Here is a 23890-nt window from a genome sequence, read left to right on the forward strand (position 1 = left end):
CGGACATAAAATTCAATGAATCCAATAATAAATTGCTTAAAATATTAATTATTTTAAACATTGATGTAATTTGCATTTTATATTTGTATGTTACAGACAACGTAGCTTCAATATCAATTCCGCTGTTGCGCATCAGTGCCGGTAAGTGACAACCTTTTTTATTTTGAAGCAAAGGATTTATAAATGCATGAAGAAATCCATTGCTTCTAACTCTCCGTTGGCGGGACAATACGCGAGTAAAAATTAAAGTGAAAAGGTAAAGGAAAAATATTTCTAATAAAGATAGATGATATTTTTGTTGCAATTGTATGATGGACATACATGAAATATTCTAAAATTCTATTATATATCGGTCTCTATAAAAAACAATTTTATAAAAATAAAGGTTTTTAATCGATAAATATTTAATCTATAAAATAGAGATATTTCTAACCAATCTGCCAACCGAGAGTTAAAATGCATGCTTTTTATCTTTTATGCATGATAATTTATAACTTGTAATTTTTGACTGAATAACGTGCGTAAAGAAACGATCATAATATCGCATGATCGTTTTTGAAACAAATTAGTCGTCAGAATGAATGGCCAGAAGTGGAGATAACTGGCCTGAAAAATACATGGTCAATATTGGCCAAAAGATGTGTTGCGCGATTAAGGGTCTTTAAATTTTATCGCGAATTTCCGATTAGGGCTCCCCAAATTGCACCTTATCGCGAATTTTTGCTGGTGTAAGCCAGCAAGTAAGGCGGCTAGAGCTGTTAGGACTGCTAGGACTGTTAGGGATGTTAGGGCTGTTAGGGAATATAAAAATTAAGTTTATTTTCAGAGAAAAAAAACATATATATATATATATATATATATATATATATATATATATTGCGTCGTCGACTTTTCGTCGTCGGTGCCGTCAACGTGTCGCGGACGGCGGCGTCTCGTTACCGCGTTTTCGCGTTTAGTTTTCTCGCGTCATCGCGTTTTCGCGCTTCCGCGTTGGACTTTTCGTATAAAAATCCCACGATCGCGCGATCAAATATAAAATTTTTAATCGCATCGAAATAATAGTGCGGGAGTGCCGTTCAGTATCGCGCGTAAAAGTGCGAAAATAGCGATATAAAAATATCGCACGTGAGTGCGGGAGTGCCGCTAAAAGTATCGCGCGATTAAGACTGAGAGGAGGAGGAGGCCTAGGAGAGGCATCAGGCTCCGGCAGAGCAACCTTCTGGTAAATAGTTTATTTATTTGCAATTATATATTAAATATTAAATATATTTATTATAATTTAAATCAAACAATTAATCGCAACAATTAATTTGATTTGTTTATTTATATGATTTAAATAAGAGAGAAAAAGATTTTTAAATAAAAGCTATAATCTCTTGTAAAGATATAAGCTTTTATAAAATTTTTAAAGAATTATTAATAATGTTTTTCTTTAATTTATAGAATTATTTTATGAATCTACTTATTATTATATGGATTGAATATAAGATACACAATACATACAATAATAATTCTTTGAAATATTAATTGTTTTGGACGTTATTATAATTTGGATTTTCTATGTGTATGTTATAGATGTAACCAACCCAGATGATCTGAGAGGAGGAGCAGGCCTAGGAAAGGCATCTTGCACCAGCGGAACAACCTGATGGTGTGTATTATTATTTATATTAATTTTATATAAATTAATTAATTAATTAATTTGATTTAGATAAATGATTTAAACATGAAAAAATTGGACAAATTTTTATAATAATTCTTTCTATAAAAGTTTCTACTTAAAAAAATTAATTACTTATAAAATTATTTCATATTTATACATCTATTTATAATTGCGTACATCGGATATAAAATTCAATGAGTCCAATAATAATTTCTTAAAATATTAATTATTTTGAACATTGATATAATTTGCATTTTATATTTGTATGTTACAGACAACATAGCTTCAATATCAATTCCGCTGTTGCGCATCAGTGCCGGTAAGTGACAACTTTTTATTTTGAAGCAAAGGATTTGTAAATGCATGAAGAAATCCGTTGCTTCTAACTCTTGATTGGCGGGACAATACGTGTAAAAATTAAAGTAAAAGAAAAAATATTTGTAAAATAACAATAGATATAGACATACATGAAATATTTATTTCCATTATATATATATGGACACACAGACTTTTACAAAACGATTTTAAAAATAGATTTTTAATTTCTAAATATTTAATCTAAAAAATAAAAATATTTATAAGCAACCCGCCGACCGAGAGTTAAAATGCATGCTAATTATATTTTATGCATGATAATTTATTTTGCGATTTCTGACGACTAAATGACGCACGTTAAAATACGATCATAATATCGTACGATCGTACGAATAGTCGACGACTAAACAAATAGTCGTCAAAATGAATATAGCCAGAAGCAGAGATAACTGGCTTGGAAAATACATCAATATTGGCAATATTGGCCAAAAGATGTGTTGCGCCGCTAAGGCTTCCTTTTATCGCGAATTTCCAGTTAGGGCTTAAATTTTTCATTATCGCGGATTCCTAATTAGGATTCCTCAAATTTCTTATCGTGATTTCTGTTGGTGTAAAGCCAGCAAATAGGGCGGCTAGTCTGTGTTAGATCTGCTAGAGTTAGGACTCTTAGGACTGTTAGGACTGTTAGGTGTGTTAGGGTTATTAGAGCTATTAGAGCTATTAGGGCTATTAGGGCTATTAGGGCATATAAAAATTAAATTTATTTTCAGGAAAAAGAAACATAAAAATTCGTTATTTTTAGGGGTATTTTCATATATATAATTTATTTAATGTAGAATTAAATAAATTATAAAGAATTGAAATTAATTATGGAAAAATTATAAATAAAAATAAAAAATTAATGTACGGAAAATGTAAAAAATGTAACTTAAATACATAATATACATTTAAGTTGCATTTTATTATAATTTTAGTATAATATGTATTAAATTTAACATTTAATATTTTATTTTTTTATAAACTGTATTAATACTTTATTTCATCATATAAAAATTGTATTTTCTTAAAAATTATACAATTTTAAAATTAAATGTGAATGTTATTAGTATCTAATATGATAATATTGATTCGATAAAATATTGAGAAAATAAGTAATTCAAACTAAATAATTTTTTTAAAATTTAAATCTTAAATCTATTTAAATCTATGTATATTGATTATCATTGATTAATCATTTCGAATAATAAACATACATTACAATTTTCTTAAATTGAGTATATTGATACTAATAGCATCAATTATTAAATTATATCTATTATAATTATATCTATAAATTGTATTATTTTTTATTTTTTTTAAATTTTCTTTGCAATTGTATATAAATTGTAATCTAATTGTTATAATATAAAAGAAATCTATTGTACATTACACGAAATTAGAAAAATACGTACAATAACAAAATTTGTTTAAATTAACACGTTCGATATATATTTTATTTGTATATTTTTATTGCAAAATTATTCAAATATTTGGATAGCTTACTTTTTATACTAAAAGATTATTAATAAATTTGAGAAACTTTCGTAATCGCGCAAATACCATAAGAAATCATTTTAATATAAAGATTATTATATACATAATATAAAGATTATTAAATAAAAGTGTCAAGAGAGACAACAATGTTAACGCAATAATTAGATATTAACTTTTTGTTCGTAAAATTTGGTGCGCTTTTAATATTACAGAAACACAAGTATATTCAAAAATAAAATATTGCGAAAGATTAAAATTAATCATGATCGATCACGCGGAAATTAAAATCTATAAAATAAAATAATTTTATTTAATTATTGTTTTTAATTAAATGTATTTCGAGGATTTTGCATCGCGTTAGATATTTATTGAACGATTTTATAATAAATTATATTGCAAATAATTGCGTTCTTTTCACGTTTTTGAACGTGATCGCTGTCTCGGCGAAAAAGCTTTATCGCTATTCCTCATGTCAGGTGGACGCTAGCAAATGCGCGGTTTGTACTGACGGATAGTCGAAACGATTTTCATTGTGGAGAGTTATTTCTTGTCGGTTTTGAGGATCTATCTTCAACGCATAGTTCAGTGCTTTATTAAAAATTGGAAATTTCCATTACAGAGTTGGAATTAAACCCATATTTTCTTGGTGGTTTCTGGAAACAATGTTTTTGGCAGTGATTAAACGACGATCACCGTACATTGTTTGAAATCGAATCATAAAATTCATTAAATATATTTTGAGAAAAAGTATATTTTTTTGTTAAAAATGTTCTTCTATTAATGTCAATATTATTTTATAATGAACATATCTAATAATAGTTTTATAATGAACATATCTAATAATAGTTTTATAATGAACATATCTAATAATAGTTCAAAGATGAATATAATAGAAAAATTGACTTTTAAAATTGCCTTTTTCAAATATAAATTTAATTTAATAAGTGTTTGCAGACTTTTTGTGCAAAATTTTCATTATTTGAAAAATTATGGTTACAAACAAGTATATTTTACTAATTAATTTTGAATTAATTTTATTTTTGGTCTCTTTTAAGAAACCACTTACAGGCACTGGAAGTTCCACTATTTCAGTACATGGTATCCACTGTACAGTTTATTTATGTTAGATAAGACAAATATATATGTATATATAATAAAATACATGTGCGAAATTGTGATATATTTGAAAAAACTCTTTTTTGTATTATTCTTAATTAATATATTAGGAATGCATGATATAATATAAAATGTGTGAGTAATTAAAAAATTCGAGATAAATCGAATGGGTACTCTGATATCAGTAAGATGAGATCAGCAAATTATTGTTACGTGCTAAGTGTTAACTGTTAAATGCAACAGAAAAATTAATTTCTTGATAATCATTTGATGTTGCTAAATATTTAAATTAAATTTTTTTTAAATCTTACTGTTATTAGATTTGATTTGTCTCGAGCACATTTAGTACCCTAAAATTATTATTATTCACATATTTAATCAAGCAACGCTAAAAGCGCATGTATTTCATTTTTTCTAAATATACTTGATTCTAACATGTATATAAAAATCATTATATTCAGTCATTATTTAGTAAAAAAAGATATTTCTTAAAATGGAAGAACATTTTTTTTACGCGAATTTTAATTTCATTTATTGAAAATGATAAGAAGGGTAACAGTTAATTCGCTGCCGAAATCACTGTTATCAGGAGCAATTAGGAAGATCAGGGATTCGTTCCTTCCTATAAAGGGATTTCTGATGTTTAATGAATCACTTAACTATTCATTGTAGATCGATTTCGCAATATCCAAAATAGAAGAAATAAGACAAATTGAAGTCGTTTTCCACTTTTAGGATCGTTCTTCTCTCTGTCAGATATTAACCAGCGTGTCACTCGGCAGAGGGATTTTGATCTGGTTTAATCGTTGGGTTAGTTATCCTTCATTGAACGTGGTGATAATGCGATTTTAAGGAACATTAAAGTTTAGCCTGTTTGCAATTGTCCGCGGAACAAGATATATTTTTTATTTTTAATCACAAAATTTACATGAAATTGTATATTTGAAAAGAAATCGAGTATTACATTCTGAATACGCGTTTGGTTTTTTACGTCATATATTATAATTGCAGATTCCTCGTATATTATAATTGCAGATCATATAAAATGCGCCTGTAATGTCGCAATCTTTTTATTATCATATAAAACGATAATAATTATATTGCGTGTGCGCACGTTGTATTCCGATTATAGAAATTATATGTATTGTGATTAAATATTATTATCAATTTATTCATCACATACATTCGTGAAATTTAAATCGCAATTTTTTCTTTAATTTAATCAAAGCTCAATTTATCTTTTCGCGATAATATTGTAGAAAAGAAAACCATTTACAAAATGCATTAAAATTCCGGGTACTCTTTCTTAATTGAAAGACATAATCGATAAATTTATTAATGATTCTTTTGGTTGCGATAGATTATCAGCGCTACGCCAATCTAAACATTTCTAATAAATTTTACATTGTACGCATTTCTGATATTTTCGTGTAATATAATAAAATACTCTATGTATGTAAAATTGTACGTATTAACTATTTTATGTATAATGTATTATAAATTATGTATATTTTATTTTATTATTATTGTTATACATTATACATTTTCAATTTAATTGTATTATTATATATTAAATTAATTTTGTAATTTATATTTTATAATTCTTTATATTATATTTCGAGTTAACATATAGTCAAAATAAAATATTATGTATCAAGTTATACAATTATGGAAATTATAACAAAACTATGTGTTGAAAAGTTATTTATAACACTCACAATAGAGAGGGAGGGAGAGAGAGAGAGGAGGGAGAGAGAGGGGGGGGAGAGAGAGAGAGAGAGAGAGAGAGAGAGAGAGAGAGAGAGAGAGAGAGAGAGAGAGAATAAATCATGAATAAAAGTCGAAAAATGGAAAATATATCTCCATTTTCCGAAAAATGGTTTTATTCTTCGAACTTTCCTTTCCCTTTCTTTCTATATACATAATATTATTGTTAAGTCCAAGCGTATATGTTGATGCTTTCAACATCATTATCCATATTATTGATAATATTTGAATAAATTCGAATATACATATATTTATTTAATGTTGATAGCACCACCAATTTATAAATTGTATTATAATTATAATAAATATTTTGTAATATATTTTTATGACTGCAAGCTATGTAATTATACATTATAATATTTTATAATTATATAATATATATTTTATAAATTCTTTGTATTATATTTTCTATTTGGAAAGTTTGAAAAATCTACACTATTAAAAGAAAATAAAGTAAAATTTTATTCCTCCTCGATGGTATCTCCACCTTAACGAAGGCATTTGCCGGGTGAGGAGGTTTGAGTACTCTAATGAACCTAAGAGCTATGCCGGAGGTAACGTAGGCCAGTATTCATATATAATCTGTTCTTATATTTAAAATTATCTTAGATTGTATCTTAAAATTTTATTCAGTCAATGAAGTGGTCACAATATTTTCTTTGACTTAAGACGGCCTTAAATATAAAAACAGACTATGAATATTAGCTGTAGTTATCAGTAGGGTCACCCATGCCGGACAGGTCGAAGGAGAAGAGTCTGACTAAGAGAGATACACAAAAATTACATAAATTATATGTATTACAATAATATATAATAATATATAATATATAAATTATATGTCATTAATCATATATATAAATTATGTATGTTATATTAATATTTTTGAACAAATTGGAAGCAAAAAGAAATAGTAATCGGAGGAATAGAGAAAAGTCGCTTCAGTGAATTGAACATTTTTTAAGAATGCCTGAAGATAAATAACTATGGAAGATATTCCAACAAACATCAAGAAGGAGGAAATGCATGTGCTTATTATCTTAGGAATGCGACAGTATAACAATCGAAAGATTCGAAGAAGAGGATAGCGTTAAGTAAAAATTATATAGTAATAATTAAGAACGAAAAAATAGCTTGCAATTATATAAAATCTGCTAATATTAATTATATCTTATAATTGTTATATTTTACAATTTAATATTAGGATATAGGTATTAAGTATTCAAATATTTTGCTGTTATGGAAACTACAATAAAATAATATAAAACATGTTTGTGTGTGTTATATAGAGGGGAATATATAATTTCATTAATCTACAGAATACTAATTACGTTCAAAAAGATTAAATAAATGATAAAAGATTAAATTATTATTTTGTGGACATTTAAAATCGTTAATTATTACGAAAGATAACGAAAACTTCTTGAGATTATTGAAAGAGAGAGCAAAAGTAAATAAAGAGCAAGCCAGATGACATATATCAGCAAAAGAATTTTGAAGTCTTTTACATGATACTTCTTTTATTTATCAAAATTTAATAGTCTATTATCTTAATGATGATAATGTCTATAATAAATACATATGTATGTATATATGGAAAAATGTATATAAAGAAAATCATACTTTGTATATATGATTATTGCACACAGATTATTGCACACACAATATTACATAAATACCTAAAATAAGGATAAATATTCTTCACTCCAATAACTATAATTTTAACAATACAACTTTGACAATAAATCTTCAAAAAATTATAACAAATACATTAAATATTTATTTAAAAGTTAATAGGAAAAAAAGTTCAATTTTCAAACATTTCTTAGTGTATAAAAAGAAAATAACTGATAGGGATCTCTAATTGTACAGTATTCCATATGTGGATTTGCAATTATACACGATGCGAAGTCTATTTCGTATCATTTGGTGTGTTTTCATTGCATGCAAAACGAAAATCTATAATTATATAGTTCAATATATTGGTTTACGTGTGCATTTGTATTCTCACTAAATAAATATGTGGATATCGCAGTTAAAATCTTTTAAAGGTTTCTCAAACATATGTCATGCATTAACAATATATCAAAGTAAAAATTAAAATAATTGAGCGTATCTCCTATATAATTTCGAAATATTTATGTTTATTTGATGTATGCAATATGATTATTTGTGCAATGTAACATATATTCGTATATATATAATAATACAATGTATATATAATTAATATAATTTTTTTATTTTATTACAATGTGCATATATACAATAAATTTATGTGTGCAATATATATATATATATATATATATATATATATATATATATATATATGCGCAAAAATCTGTTCTGTGCGCAAAATGTTAATATGATCCTCTTATTTTCTATACAATGTACATTATTGATTAATCTAATTAATGTAATAGATAAGATAATTATTATTTTTTTCTTACTTGTAAACGATCATGTTGTTGCGTAAATAAATATATCTGCAACGAAACTTCACAAAAGATACCTAATGCACAAGCTAATTGCATAATGAGGAATACATTATCAAGATGATTGCTGATCGAATATATCAATTCGATAATTATAAATGCACCGTTTACGCCTGATAAAAATCGAAACATTTTATCACGAATTATTTGAAACTTCGTGGCAGAGGACAACAGCAAGCAAACATTAAATCTACCCCAAGAAAAGCAATAATTTTATCTAACGTCAGTGCAACTTTCATATTAATTCTTATTCCATTTTCTCTTGCATGCGCGTTTAAATCGCAACTATGCTTTTCTCATGATTTTAAAAAGAATAATATTACTAGTCATAGAAAATATTATCACATTTTGCTATAGATATAATCTCTCTTTCTCAACATTGTCCCAATAAATCGATTATATAAAAAGCGATACACACAATCCTACGCTGATATCTAGATAAAATTATTTAGATAATCATCTAGAAATGGATCATCATAAGAAAGATAATCATAAAGAAATGGATCATCTTTATGTTTAACCAGATGAAGAAATACAAATATTCTTTAGGAAAAAAGAAAGAATATGTTTATGATTTTAATATCCCATTTATAATCTACGTCACATTTTTTACAAATATTTATAGTTTTCTAAAATAAACAAAAAAATCTAGATAATTATCTAGATTATCGCAATAATTATCTCATCTTTCATCTAGATTAAGTAAAAGAAAAATCACCTTTATCTCATCTAAGATAAATTTACGGATTTTTATCTTTATCTTTATCTAAATAATTTTGAAATTATCTACAGCAAACACTGGTTACATTCTATATATTCTTTTATATATTTTGTTATCTAATACAAATGTGTAGAGACGAAGATAGAAATCAACGTAATTCTAAACGTATCCACAATTCTTTGGGGCTGATGATTAGACCAGGTACCTTGTCCTCGAGACTCGATGGTTCACCTTCAACGAAAAAGAAGTTAAAATTTTGTAGTAAGAGAGCTATCGATTGAAACATATTATATCTGGCATAAGTTTCCCCTGCGCATAATCGACGACCTGTAAAGACAAAAAAGATTTAATTATACTTTTATATTAGCATTAATTAATAATTAATTATAAGTTTAAACTTATACATACATATATATCATTAAACATATGTATATTATTTTCTTTATATATATATAAAAACTTAATTTTTTACAAATCATCTACATATTTTAGATACATCTATCATATATTAACTCACCGAAACCAAAGGGAAGTGTCAAATCTTTACTTAATTGTCCATCTTCCTTCAAAAATCTTTCTGGTCTGAAGTTTTCGGGGTCACCCCACATGTCAGGATCATTATTCATTGCTGCTAAATTAGTGATAATCGGTATATTCGCCGGTATTTCGTAGCCTCCTAACGTAGTTTTCTTTGTGGTTCTATGAATTATACCGAGCGGGGCGAGCGTTTCGATTCTCAAAGACTCTCGGATTACCGCTTCCGTATAAGGTAGACTGAAACAAAATAAGAATTCCTTCGAATATCTGCGACATGCAGCATTTCAGCTTAATTAAAATTCTTGTTATATAAAATCTATAAGAGATAATAATGATTTTTTTATCACATTGAATAATTAATGTATATATCTATACTATAATATAATATATCATATATAAATGTGATAAATATAATATCATATATAATATCATATATAAATGTGATAAATTATTAAAAAATTAATTCAGCATATGTGATAACAGGTCAAATGTGATTATCAATATGCACTTTATTTAAAAATTAAGATCGTGATCTTTAAAATGCATAACAGCATTAACTCACTTTACTCTGTCCTCCCACGTGACCAATCTGCCAGTCCCAACAACGTTGTCTATTTCATTCTGGACTTTTTCCATAATTTTGGAATTATGCATCAAGTATTTGATAGCGTTGGTAATAGCGCTTGGTATTGCGGAGAAAGCAGGGAACATCATATCAATTATCAAAATGATCATTTGCTCCTCCGTGAAATTATGTGACTTATTATCTTCGTTTAATTTTTTTAGATAATTATCGGCGAAACCACGATTATCATTCTCGCTAAGAGTAGTTTTTTGACGCTCCAAAGCTTTCTATGAAATCACATAAAATGTGTAATCACAGAGAAGAAGAAGTTTTCCGTTTTATATGTAATATAAATTTTATATCTATCAATTTTAATAAGCTCTAGATAATTTCGTTAAGTTTATTATTATTTAGTAAAGTTGCTATATATATAAAGTTTTATATATCGCATTGATATAATAAATTAATTTAGATAAATATCTAATAAAATATATAAGCTAGTCGCGCATATATACACACACATACACATAAGCACATTGTACCTTTTCAATTTAGTATAAAAAAATTCTGAATCAAATTATTAGAATTATTTAAATAAACTTCGAAAATTTACATAGTAATTCAAGCGTTCATTAAAAACAAAACTAGATTTCACATACATAATATTCATTTGATAAAAAGTCCTACCTTGACAACATCTATCATCCCATTACTTCCTTTTATATGATTTTTATAGCCAAATACATTGCCGAAATATTTTAGGAAGGGATATTGTAAAAGTGCGCCGCCGGTCGGATCATTCGCTCTTTGCATCATTAAAGCCGAGCGACAGAGATGTCGTGAGACATCGTGTTCACTTCTGTCGAATCTGTAACCGAACATCACATTCCATATGTTGTTAGCTGATGATGCGTATAAAACGTCTGGGAAAAGCGCCAAGTTGCCTCTTATTATTTCCTATAAAAGCGAAACTTTCTTCATTAAGAGAGAACGATATTTCGCGTATTTATGTCTCTCAGAATAATCGTACCTTTTCTCCGTCATAAATGGGTCCGTTTTTCAGAATGTCGAGAAACAGAGTCATCTCATCCATGATTTCACTTTCGAGTTTGTCATGACGTCGTCCAAATCCAAAGTCACGCATATAGCGAAGAGCAAATCTCTTCTGTTCTTGCCATTTTGGGCCATCGATGAAAAATATGCCTATAAAATACAATATTTATTTATCAATCAATATTTATTTATCAATATTTATTTATCATCTGCCGCGCATTTTAAAGAGAACTCTTTGTTTTGTCTATCGTTATCTACCTAATACGTAAACATCAAATGTTATGTTTGCAATATATTGAAAGAAAAAAAAACCAAGAAAAAAAAAGATTGCTTTTATGCAAAAAATATCGCAATTTAACAAGAAATGAACAAATGAATAAATAACAATCGCCTCATATTACCTAATTTCTTTTTGAAAGCTCGATCTTTTATATAATCAATATTTGTAATTCGGCCGTCGAACTCTTCCCTCGAGAGTATTTCCTTTATGTTGGCATAATCATTTGCAATCACTGCAAAATATTCGCCCAAATAGCAGCTGAAGAGGTTTGATTTTAGTTTTCTTGCATAATAGTCAAGAGCCAAATGCATGTATTTGTAGTTTCTCCATAATAACAACCAGTAAGATCCTCCTATGGGAATCCTAATAAGACCTGCATTATAGAATTCTCATAAATAAAAAATAATTAGCCAAAATCAAGATATAATATTAAGATAGATATCAAGATTCTACTTATCATACTATATCATTAAGAATATTTGTTCAATATAAAATATAATATATATGTACACATATACATATGTTTTATATATACATATATATATATATATATATATATATAAATTATGAAAAAAAGTTTTACATATATATATATATATATATATATATGTAAAACTTTTTTTCATAATTTATGTTATAGTAATGTATGCTCAATACATCCCTAACAACACACCATGTCCAAAAGACGTCCATAGAATATCTAGAGGACAGCCAAAGGATATTTTAGGTTCTCTGGATGTCCTCTGGACATCTTTTGGACATGTGTTTTATATAAGTAACATTTGTAAGGGAAAATACATATTATTACAGAAGATCTAATATTCGATACTGGAGATTGAAAAAAATAAGAATTAACAATAAAAAAAGTTTATCAAATATGTGTAAATTTCATATCAGCTTACTTGGAGGTGTATTAGGTGGTTTATCGTACGCAAATCTGTATAATTTATACACCACGAGTAATGCAAATAGCACAATTAAGAGTGGAGACATAGTTGGATGAACGACAGATAGTGAATAAAGAGAGTTTACGAGTCTCAACGGTTCATATATAAAATCACAACAGGAAAAGATTATAAGCTGCCAGATACTAACGCCCTCAATTTAATATCTTTCTTTAAACAAAGATAATAGCGTATTCACCCATAATTTTACATATCCTATTCAAAGTGCGTTGTTAGATATCAAAGCTGTTTATTAATACACTAAAACTTGCATGTATTTCTCGGAGCTATAAAATGATGCGTAATGCACAATTTCATAATGTACAAATGTACATTACTGAAAGTATGACTTCGTGTTTTCCATGATTCTTACTTATATCTTATTTGGCCTTTGATTTCGATTCAGCAAACAACTTTCTTTTTCGTTAACAGACAAGGTTATATACAGGGTGTCAACTTTCTTTTTCGTTAACAGACAGGGTTATATACAAGATGTCCATTTTAAAAGACTCATCAAAATATCTCAGAAACACTACATTAAATCGAAAAATGTTTCAAACAAAAGTTGTGTGGCTTCAAGGGGGCCATAAGATGGTGACAATGATTTGATCTTGGAAAATCATTTGAAGATCATATGAAAATTAACTTAAATCTTAAATGGAAATCCCAATTTTTTATTTGGTATTCTTGTAGCTGACATCGAGAGATTTCCAAAACACTATAATTAAATGTTTTTCCATTAAGTACTTTTCGAGTTATAAGGCTTAAAATAATATCTTAATTTTACATAAACTATAAAATATCTAGTAAAATATTCATTTTTCGATTATCTTACCTTAATACTTTTATGTACAAAATAATGAGAGGAATCAATTGGTGTAAAGAAAAAACATAGTTGTTTCGAAGAAAAAATATGTAATTTACAATTAACAATTACATATTTCTTCTTCGAAACAACTATGTTTTTTTCTTTATACCAATTGATTCCTCTCATTATTTTGTACATAAAAGTATTAAGGTAAGATAATCGAAAAATGAATATTTTACTAGATATTTTACTAGATGGTTTATGTAAAATTAAGATATTATTTCAAGCCTTATAACTCGAAAAGTACTTAATGGAAAAACATTTAATTATAGTGTTTTGGAAAGCTCTCGATGTCAGCTACAAGAATAATGAGCTACAAGAATTTATGCATGTGTTAACTTATATTTATATTATATTTATATTAAAAGTAGATATTATTGAGTTATTTCTTGAATATAGGAAGCAAAGATCAAGTATGATCTTTAATCATACTTCCCATCATAAATATAAGTACTGATATACTTATTAATATACAAGTATCAAGGAAAGGGCAAAAAATATTGCTTTTAATCATGCACATTCTGCGCGTTACTTTATAGATCTAGGAAATAGTTCTTACGAGTTTAATTATATTAGTAATCAGTTTTAAGATATAACAGCACTTCGTACATAACTTGCACAGTCGAATATCTCGTATAGAATGCATTTTAGAACAAAATGATTTAGACAAAAGTTGTAAAGATTAAAAAGATATATTTAACTGTAACATCCATTTGACATTGAGTGACGTCGCCAAGCTTAGAGCAAGGTCAACTTGAATTTTTTAAATGGAACCTCCTATTTTTTATTGCATATTTTTGTAGCTTACCTCGAGAGCTTTCCAAAACACTATAATAAAGTATTTCTTCATTGAATACTTTTCAAGTTACGAGGCTTGAAGTAATTTTTTAATTTTACATAAACCATAAAATATCTAGTAAAAAATTCATTTTTGTATTATTTTACCTTAATACTTTTATGTACAAAATAATGAGAGGAATCAATTGGTGTAAAGAAAACATACAGTTGTTTCGAAGAAAAAATATGTAATTTACAATTAACAATTCCATATTTTTTCTGGAAAGCTCTCGAGGTAAGCTACAAAAATATGCAATAAAAAATAAAGGGTTCCATTTAAAAAATTCAAGTTGACCTTGCCCTAAGCTTGGCGACGTCACTCAATGTCAAATGGATGTTACAGTTAAATATATCTTTTTAATCCTTACAACTTTTGTCTAAATCATTTTGTTCTAAAATGTATTCTATACGAGATATTCGACTGTCCAGACTTTTGGGACACCCTGTATATATGTGTGCATGTAACACATGCATAAACTTTTGCGATAATTGAGCAAAATAAGATTCTTTCTTAAAATATTGTCAAAAATATTGATTATCAGAATATTAATTATCGCAATTTATCAGAAAATAAACAACGTTATTTGGCTCCTTTCTGAAAGGTCGAATTTTTATATAATTAGCATTTACCGAATTTTTCCAACAAATATATAAGTTTAATTTTATAAGAAAAAGAAATAAAAGATATTACGTGTTTTCCATCGTTACAAAAACAGTTGCGTAAGAAAGTTATATAAAGCACTAATATTAGATATTAAAATTAGTTAATAATATAATTATGATTGCAGCCACTAACATGATTTTACATTTTTTCATGCATATACATATAACTACGCAAGAGTACAATAAGACTATTAAAAAAAACATTGTAAAAAATCACGTATAATACGAAATATAAGGCTAGCCGCTAACGACGTCTGAAGCTTCTATGCAAATTTTTACGCGAAACTACATTTACGTGGAACTACATTTATACATACTTGCATCTTGTTCGAATATGGGAATAAAGATGAAAATCAATGCAATTCTAAATCATCTAATCTACAACTCTTTAAGACTGAGATAATTAGTATCTTGTTTTCGAAACTCAATGGCCCACCTTCAATGACAAAGAAGTTAAAATTTTATAATAAGAAGGCTATCGATGGATGATCTGTAAAGACAAAAATTAAATTATTCTTTTTATTAGTTTTATTTTTTTATTAATCTTTCTTTACATTAGTTTTATCATTATAAATTTAAACTGATATATTTTTTCTGCATATGAATAACTCGATTAAATTTTTTTTAGATACATTTACACATTGTATATCGACTCACCAAATCCGAAGAAAAGCGTCAAATCTTTGTTTAATTATTCATCTTCTCCTCAAAAATCTTTTTGATCTGAAATTTTTGGGGTCATCCTGTGCATCAGAATAATTATTCATTACTGTTAAATTATGTGTTTGTATTTTGTAGTCTCTAATATGGTTTTCTTCTTGCATTTGTGAAAGTAAAGAGAGAGTTTCAATTCTTATGGATCCACAGATTGTCGCCTCTAACAATATTTTAATAATTTATATTATTTTTTATTTTCATTATTTATAGATATATTCAATATATATTTGTAAGAGAAAATATGTACCATGTTACAAAGAGTTTAATATTCGATATTGAAGATTGGAATTAAAAATCAAAAGTTTTTCAAATATGTATGTTTAACATCAGCTTACCTGGAAGTATATTTGTCGACTTATAAGCGATTCTGTATAATTTGTTCATCATGAATAGCGCAAGTACAAGAGCAGTGATAGTTGAACGAGTGACAGATATAAAGATATCTCACGAATTCATTCCGTGATACTATATTTTATAAAATATATGATTGATATATAAAATTGCAACACAACACTGGAAAATAGTTTATGGATTGCCAAGTACAAATTATTTTGAATTTGACATTTCCTCTTTTAGATGCCCAATAAAGATATTGTCTGTAATTTTATAATATTATGTCTTATTCGAAGCACTGATAATCTGCATTACTTCTTAATACTCTTACTTCAAAATATTGAGCAATATTAATAATTGTAAAAATCACTAATAAACACTATTATCATTTACATAAGATATGATAAGCCGTCTTACCTCTTACTCGAGGCATCGATAAGCATTGTGCATTGTTATTAAATATTTGGCGTTGACATTAACGGAATAAAATTTCCAAAAAATGTTTCTTTGATTAAATATAAAGTATATATAGTTGAAGCATTCTCTGTACTTTGCTAGAAATTTATATCTTTCCTGATCTCTTGATTTTAATTACGTTCAGAAAATCACATTTTTATCTTTAGAAAAAAAAATTATATACATTGACATCTGAAATGTCAATGTTTATGCAAGAAAGATATAACGATGAAATTATATATATATATATATATATATATATATATATATATATATATATATATGTCTGTGTGTGTATGTGTAGTAGAAGCTTTGCAGACAATATATTGTTACTTACTATTATGTCATTATTTTCTAAATGCAGTCATAATATCAATTATAATAGTTTTTAAATTATTATAAATACATGTATATAGATATTTCGATTATTCATAAAAATTGGACTATTGTCTGCAATTCAATTGAAAAAAAGTATATGCATAGAAAATATATACATAGAAAAAATTTTCTATATATTCCTAAATATATTCCTAAATATCTGAAAAATATACATATTCTTTCCAACTCGATTTTCGTTTGTATGTATCTCGCGGGAAAGAACGAACAATTTAAAATAAATATGTTGTAACAAAAATGTTTATACTTTACAAATAATTATATATATTGATGATCTTTGTACATCATAAATAAAATATCTAAGTACCTATTGCATTTTATCTATATATTATGTAAGTTTTACACGAGAAAGTAAAATATTTTTATCGGAGCAGCATTCACATAATGTAGAATACACTGTATATACAAATACGCGAGTGCATGCGCGTCACGTAAATTATTCGAAATACTTGATATCACCACCCTGGCATATCATTGGCAAGCTACTACTGAGTACCGAACGCATCCGATCATCGTTCATTACCGCACAGCCTACGTTCGGCGATAATTGGTACAACATGCAGATGCAATCTTCCAGATTTTGCATGATCGCACGATCGAACACCGGCGTCTCCGTCAAATCAAAATGCAACTTCAAGAACGCGGTATAAAGTGGAGCACAGTGGGCTGCCACTCGCAAGCGGAACATCAAGAGGAACGTCTTTGCGGTCTAAGAAAAATGCGAAACGATCGCAAATGCTTCATTACTTATCTCATATTATGAGCAGTATTTTAAAATGTATCATACCTCCAACGTTGCCTTTAGTGTTCTTAAATCTGTGTGATGTTCACAGTATTCAGCGAGTACGCGAGTGAGCGCTTCGCACCATTTGGCACAGCCTATATTTGTTATGAGTTGAGGTAAACTCGACATATATGCATGTCGTAATTCGATATTCTGTTCAAATTCCATATTGTCTATTAAAGTGGAAAGAACGTCATCTCGTGTCGTCCACTACAAAAAAAAGCAAGTATAAAAGTTGCAATGATATTTTATATGGATTGATCCATATTCATAAAATTAAACTCACCTCAAATAGATTTATAGTATTATCCCAATGCTCGATAGTAGCTAAAAGACTAGCCATGCAAGAATACAAAGGAATAATATATCTTACTTCCTTCTGACGAGATAAAAGTTCCAGAGTGTGATAGATTGCTTTAGCATAGCCAGTATCTATCAGTCCTTTTCTCTAAAATATTTTATCAAGTAAATAAATAAATAAATGAATATGTATATATAGTAAAATGCTGAGTAAGAATAAACTTTGGTCAATTACCATATAAGAATGCTGTATAATCTGGTACAAACATTCCAGGCCTATTACTACATTATCAGGAAAATAGTCATCGAGAATAATTAGTGCAGTTGGCAAGACATCTCCAATGTGGTTAAATAAAATTGGTTTCTGCAAAGAGCATAAAAGAAAGCAGAATGTACAGAGAATCTAATAATATAAGAATAAATAAATAGAAGAATCCAAATTAGAAAAACTTAGACTCACTTCGGCTTCTTGTAAAATCCACCTGTAACATGCCACAGCTGATGGATAGGTTTTCCAGGTATCCTTTAATAGTTTGGGTCTTAACAACAACAACAAGCTAATTAAATTCTTATCCTCTGATAGAAATTTGGAGACATTTTGACAGGAATATAGATCATAGAAGCCAGCGAGTAATTCTTTGGAAATAGAGACGCACTCTGCTGTATTCCAAATATTTTTCTCATTGTGCTCACCGATAAGTAATAACAAATTCATGCCAAATGTTTTAATTGTCCCTGTAGCATTGCATAGCTGCAAATGCTTCTCTCTGCAACTGTTGGAGATATGCTGTAGCATAGACTTGATATTGCGCAGATTTCTCTCCACGACGAGCCTGTATTCCCTGAAATCCTTCTCCTCGCATGGACGTTCCGTCCCGATTGTTTTCTGTGGTGCAAAGCTCCTCTGAATCAGATCTATACATAGTGTCCACGAATTATCTTCGCAGAAATCGCCCCTGATCTTCAACGTCTCCAACTGCTTCAGCAGATCATCCATCTTCGCGATAAATGTTCAAAACTCGACGATTCCAAACTCAAACGAAATACGTCCTTGTAAAGTTCTCCCAGACGTATCTCACACCTCGAAATTATTTCGCGAATCGTTTTCCGAAACAATTATCTGCCTCGACTTGAAAGACATTCTGCACAAATCGAAACCTTCCAGCCAAGGATCGTTGGAGGTACAGAGGCCAAGGCGATTGATCGCCGGGTGCACCAGAGTCAAGTTTCGCGACGAGATTCAATTTCACCTGCGAAAATAATTCGTGTGTGATTTCTAAACGAGACGATGGGCTTTCGGGACAATTCGTGGCAATTTCGACGATAAGATGCAATTCGCGACCGTAGAAAAATCGTACTTACCGAGATCCCACCGGCTTCGATTTTCAGCTCGGTTTCTCCTACGGCGTATATGTGACGTGACGACGACGGGGCTGGATGCGACGCGGGGGCAGATACGAACGCGAGCGCGCGAAATCGAGAGTCGCGAGTCGCGAGAATCGCGAGCAAGAAATGCGGAGAGACGCGGAAGAATTGGCGTGTATCTCTCGCAGAAATAATCGCGTGCACGAAAGAGCTCGACGCTCGGACAGATCGAAAAGTCCTGCTGTCTACCCTCATATAAATCGTATGACACGTGCAACATCAGGCACGCGTATTGTTTGTAATAATTCACGTTTGATGTCTCTCGTTGAATTTTCGATAGCGCGATCGATACATCGCTGCGAGATGGTTCGAATTCTCGGGATCTTGTTTCCTAAAAAGGTTCTCTCTTTTATTAGATACATACATATGCATGTAAAATCACAATTAATTAAAAATAATACACGAGATGAAAAAATAAACGTGTATATTAAAATGACGGATGCAAGGAGTAATCTTGAATTTGTTTTTAATCAACAGTCATGAACATACGAATGTCTAGATACCACGTGGCCAATTCAAAATGCCCAAATTCACACACTCGTACACATATATAACACATGCATATATAATATATATGTATTTTGCTTGTTTTTAGAACACACTCAAAATAAAAAAAAAACATATATAGATATACAAAAGATATGCAAAATAAAAATTCAAGTCCTGAGAAAAGAACAAACGATAGTATCGATTGTATCGAGATGTATATCGCAGCGATTCGATTGTGCGAACGATATGTCACGGACATTTTGTTCCTCGCTGTACGCTTTTTTTATACGTGTAAATTTCGGGAGTTTCGGTAATTATGAATTAATGAGGCTGTGTAGTAGCTGGTAGTTATATGGCAATATGGCTGAGTACCGTTAGTTGATTTTTTTATTCGTTTCTTTATCTCTCTAGATCGTTCAACTCGTTTGTGTACGTATATACGTACGTACCTTTATCGCGTGAGCAGACTCTATCCATTACTCTATCCCTCTGACCACCTCTAGCAGTGTCCATCTTGTTTTCCGTATCTCTTTAGACGCCGCCCCTGTCATAATCTAATTTTTCGCTTCGACTCCCTTCGTGGAGAAGAGAGTGGCAAGTATATCAGTTGATAAAAATTGACATATCCCCTTGCATCCACCTCGAAAACGAAGTAACATAATTTTGTAAACATAGATTAATTGTTTATAGCGATAAAAATATCATTTTAAAAATATAAACATACACTTTTTAAGGTAGGATAGGCGTATGCTTGTCTTTTTATTTCATATAATTATTCCTGTGCTTTAGCGTGAAAAATGGTAATTATTTATAGTATAATTTCTCTGCATATGATATATGTATATATATTTCTTTTGTATTATCTGTGAGAAGGGTCAGGTTCCTATTGCGTGTCATCAGGAGTTGGCAGTGATTCTGAAGTCATGGCTGAATTGGCGGCACTTCTACGACAAGAAATTCCTGAAGGAAGGAATAATCTGGCCGACAGCCATACAAATTTGGAGAGAGTGGCTGAATACTGCGAGGCAAACTACTTTCAAGCGGAAAATAAGAGAATTGCATTGGAGGAAACTAAAAATTATACCACGCAATCTTTAGCCAGTGTTGCATATCAAATAAATACTCTGGCTTACAATTTTCTTCAACTATTAGACCTGCAGACGTCTCAGCTCGCTGAAATGGAAAGTCAGATGAATCATATTGCCCAGACAGTTATGATTCACAAAGAGAAGGTTGCCAGAAGAGAAATTGGGGTCTTAACAGCCAACAAAATGACAACTCGGCAGTATAAAATTATCGCTCCTGCAAATCCTGAAAAACCGATTAAATATGTTAGAAAGAGCATCGATTATACAATTTTGGATGATATTGGACATGGTGTGCGTAGCTGTGGCACACCACGAAGCAAACAGAGAGGTGGTAGTCAAGGCAGTGTTCAAAGTTTAGGTGCTGCTTCTACAGGTTCAGGCTTAGGTGCTGCTATGGTAGGACCTGCTCCTACTACTAAACCACCTACACCACCTCAGACAGTGAGAACTGGTAAGAGTTACATATATACATATATGCAATATGTACAGAATGTTTGATTTAAGTTTTACAGTTTTTGCTAAATAGAAAAATACGAATTCCTTCTTCTATTGTCATGTATAAGAATAATTTGCAATTACACTACAAATTGTCAAACATTCTGTATATACAGGGTGTCCCAGGAACACTCTGGGACACCCTGCATAAGTGTTAGAAATTGAACGAGTGCTACACAAACTTGTAAAGGTGTACTTTTTCAGTTGCGGTTATAAAAAAATTAAAAATTTCGCTAAGGTATTTACTGCTTTTTTGCTTGCATGTGTGTTTCTTCTTTCTTTCGGCTTCTAAATGTTACACCATTCTACTTGTCACATTCAATGTATTAAGTGTATGCCATATGTGAATCAAAGATACAGTGAATAATATCAAAATTTTTTATATAGGAACGTTGAGTAAAGGATCCCGCGAATATAGGACTCCACCAGCGGTAGCCCCACCACAAGTTCCTAGTCACTACGCGCCCAACTATCCGCTCGGCCATCCCAGGCGAGATCGTGGCCCAGGATACAGCACTCTACCATTGCATGCTCACAATACGTCCCACGCGAGTCATAACGTCAATCATAATGCGCACACTAACACCATCAGTCAACATACTGTGCCACAAGTGGGAACGGTACATCCTCTACAGAGTCATCCACAGACGCCACCGCCAGCACCGCCTAGTGTTACCGCGGGCTATGCGCAAGAGCAGCATAACAGTATGCCTCGTAAGTAATAAATAATATAAACAATTAATATTAATAACATATAATGTTATATAATTCTATAATGACATGTATTATACTTATATTATTTAATATGTATTGTAATTTTGTGCCACTAGCTCCACCCTCGCCCTTGGTTGGACTAGGTGGCGACTTGACAGAATACACTGGACATCACACTCTACCACACAGATTATCGCATCAGATTAGTCGTAGCAGCGGCGCAAGTAGTCCGCCTTTGCCGCCGCCCCCTCCACCGGAACAGGATGAACATCCACAATTCGGCAGACCGACTCCGTCCTCTGGTGCTATAATGCCGATTGTGCCGGATGAGGAAGATCTGCCCGGATGGGTGCCAAAAAATTATATTGAGAAAGGTAGAGTTTCATCTCTTTCCTGTTTTCATTGTTTTCATATTTATTTATTTGTTACAATATCAAGTTGTTTGATACATATAAATATAAAATAGTAATAATATATATCAGTAGCCTAATATGTACTAAAAAAAATAATTGCAGTGGTGGCTATTTATGATTATTATGCGGATAAAGAGGACGAGTTAAGTTTTCAAGAGAGTTCTGTGATTTACGTGCTCAAGAAGAACGACGACGGATGGTGGGAGGGGGTGATGGACGGAATAACAGGATTATTTCCTGGCAATTATGTCGAACCATGCGTATAACTATATGCAAAAATTGGATATATCAAAATAATTATCGGAAGACTGCAATTTTTAGACATTTATCATACATGTACATGTTATTCATTGCATTTATATTAATCCTCAACATTGCAATAATGTAAACAAAAGTTATTCATTTCACTTTTCCGTTTAACAAATCTATTGATTTGTATGACAGGTGACATTCTTTTGAAGCTTGGAAACGTTAAAAATATGATTTTGTTGTAATTTTTATAGGTATTATTTCATAATTTATTTGACAAACGTACAAAAAGAATTCAAATTTAAGTATCAAGTAATATTGTACTTTGAACTTGTGTCAATCAATAATCTGCATCCGATGTAATAGTCGATGTAAAGAGAAAGAGAAAATAGCACAAGCTTCCTCTATAGATTTTACGTCATTTCTACGTCCTCGATTCTTGCCGCGCCTATAATCGTGCGAAATGCCAAGTGATAATTGATCATCAATATTTAGTTGATGTACAGGACAAAGAAGAAATGATTAAATAAAAGTATTTAATTATCAACACAAGTAATTTAGTCAAGAGTTTCGAATCAAATACTAAGAAGTTAAATTTTTATATTAAAAAGATGTATTTTTCTGCATTTTTAGTATTTCTTCGCGGGAATAGATATTAAATTATATAATAGTATTATATT

At 29.6% G+C, this 23890-nt stretch overlaps 3 protein-coding genes and 1 long non-coding RNA gene across 7 annotated transcripts; 1 reads left to right on the forward strand and 3 right to left on the reverse strand.

Annotated features, from left to right (window-relative positions):
• Nucleotides 1-9681: 9681 nt before the first annotated feature.
• On the reverse strand, nt 9682-13142 carry LOC105254327 (probable cytochrome P450 304a1). Its single transcript, XM_011262941.3, has 7 exons — nt 12942-13142; nt 12161-12412; nt 11737-11909; nt 11394-11663; nt 10704-10993; nt 10122-10378; nt 9682-9931 (listed from the first exon to the last, which is right to left on the reverse strand). The coding sequence occupies exons 1-7, from the start codon at nt 13030-13032 to the stop codon at nt 9753-9755; spliced, it is 1512 nt and encodes a 503-aa protein (XP_011261243.1). The 5' UTR covers nt 13033-13142; the 3' UTR covers nt 9682-9752.
• A 2371-nt stretch (nt 13143-15513) lies between these two features.
• LOC105254326 lies at nt 15514-16907 on the reverse strand. 2 transcript variants are annotated; one of them, XR_002192689.2, is made up of 4 exons: nt 16819-16907; nt 16404-16664; nt 16009-16228; nt 15514-15841 (listed from the first exon to the last, which is right to left on the reverse strand). It is a non-coding gene; the product is annotated as an uncharacterized LOC105254326 (long non-coding RNA). The 2 variants fall into 2 exon arrangements; XR_889442.3 differs by having other exon boundaries at nt 15515-15841; nt 16404-16893.
• Nucleotides 16908-17544: 637 nt separating this feature from the next.
• On the reverse strand, nt 17545-20012 carry LOC105254325 (TELO2-interacting protein 2). The gene is made up of 6 exons (XM_011262939.3): nt 19700-20012; nt 18798-19587; nt 18573-18701; nt 18324-18485; nt 18041-18247; nt 17545-17962 (listed from the first exon to the last, which is right to left on the reverse strand). The coding sequence occupies exons 2-6, from the start codon at nt 19332-19334 to the stop codon at nt 17690-17692; spliced, it is 1308 nt and encodes a 435-aa protein (XP_011261241.1). The 5' UTR covers nt 19335-19587; nt 19700-20012; the 3' UTR covers nt 17545-17689.
• Nucleotides 20013-20482: 470 nt separating this feature from the next.
• Nucleotides 20483-23619, forward strand: LOC105254324 (abl interactor 2). Of its 3 annotated transcripts, none has more exons than XM_011262938.3 (5): nt 20483-20561; nt 21125-21790; nt 22222-22548; nt 22665-22922; nt 23064-23619. In XM_011262938.3, the coding sequence occupies exons 1-5, from the start codon at nt 20498-20500 to the stop codon at nt 23225-23227; spliced, it is 1479 nt and encodes a 492-aa protein (XP_011261240.2). In that variant the 5' UTR covers nt 20483-20497; the 3' UTR covers nt 23228-23619. The 3 variants fall into 3 exon arrangements, with proteins under 3 accessions (XP_011261240.2, XP_011261238.1, XP_011261239.1); XM_011262936.3 differs by having other exon boundaries at nt 20497-20624; XM_011262937.3 differs by lacking the exon at nt 20483-20561 and adding an exon at nt 20635-20845.
• Nucleotides 23620-23890: the final 271 nt, after the last annotated feature.

Source organism: Camponotus floridanus, unplaced genomic scaffold, assembly GCF_003227725.1.
Source record: "Camponotus floridanus strain SB8 unplaced genomic scaffold, Cflo_v7.5 scaffold160, whole genome shotgun sequence".
Lineage (NCBI taxonomy): Eukaryota > Metazoa > Arthropoda > Insecta > Hymenoptera > Formicidae > Camponotus > Camponotus floridanus.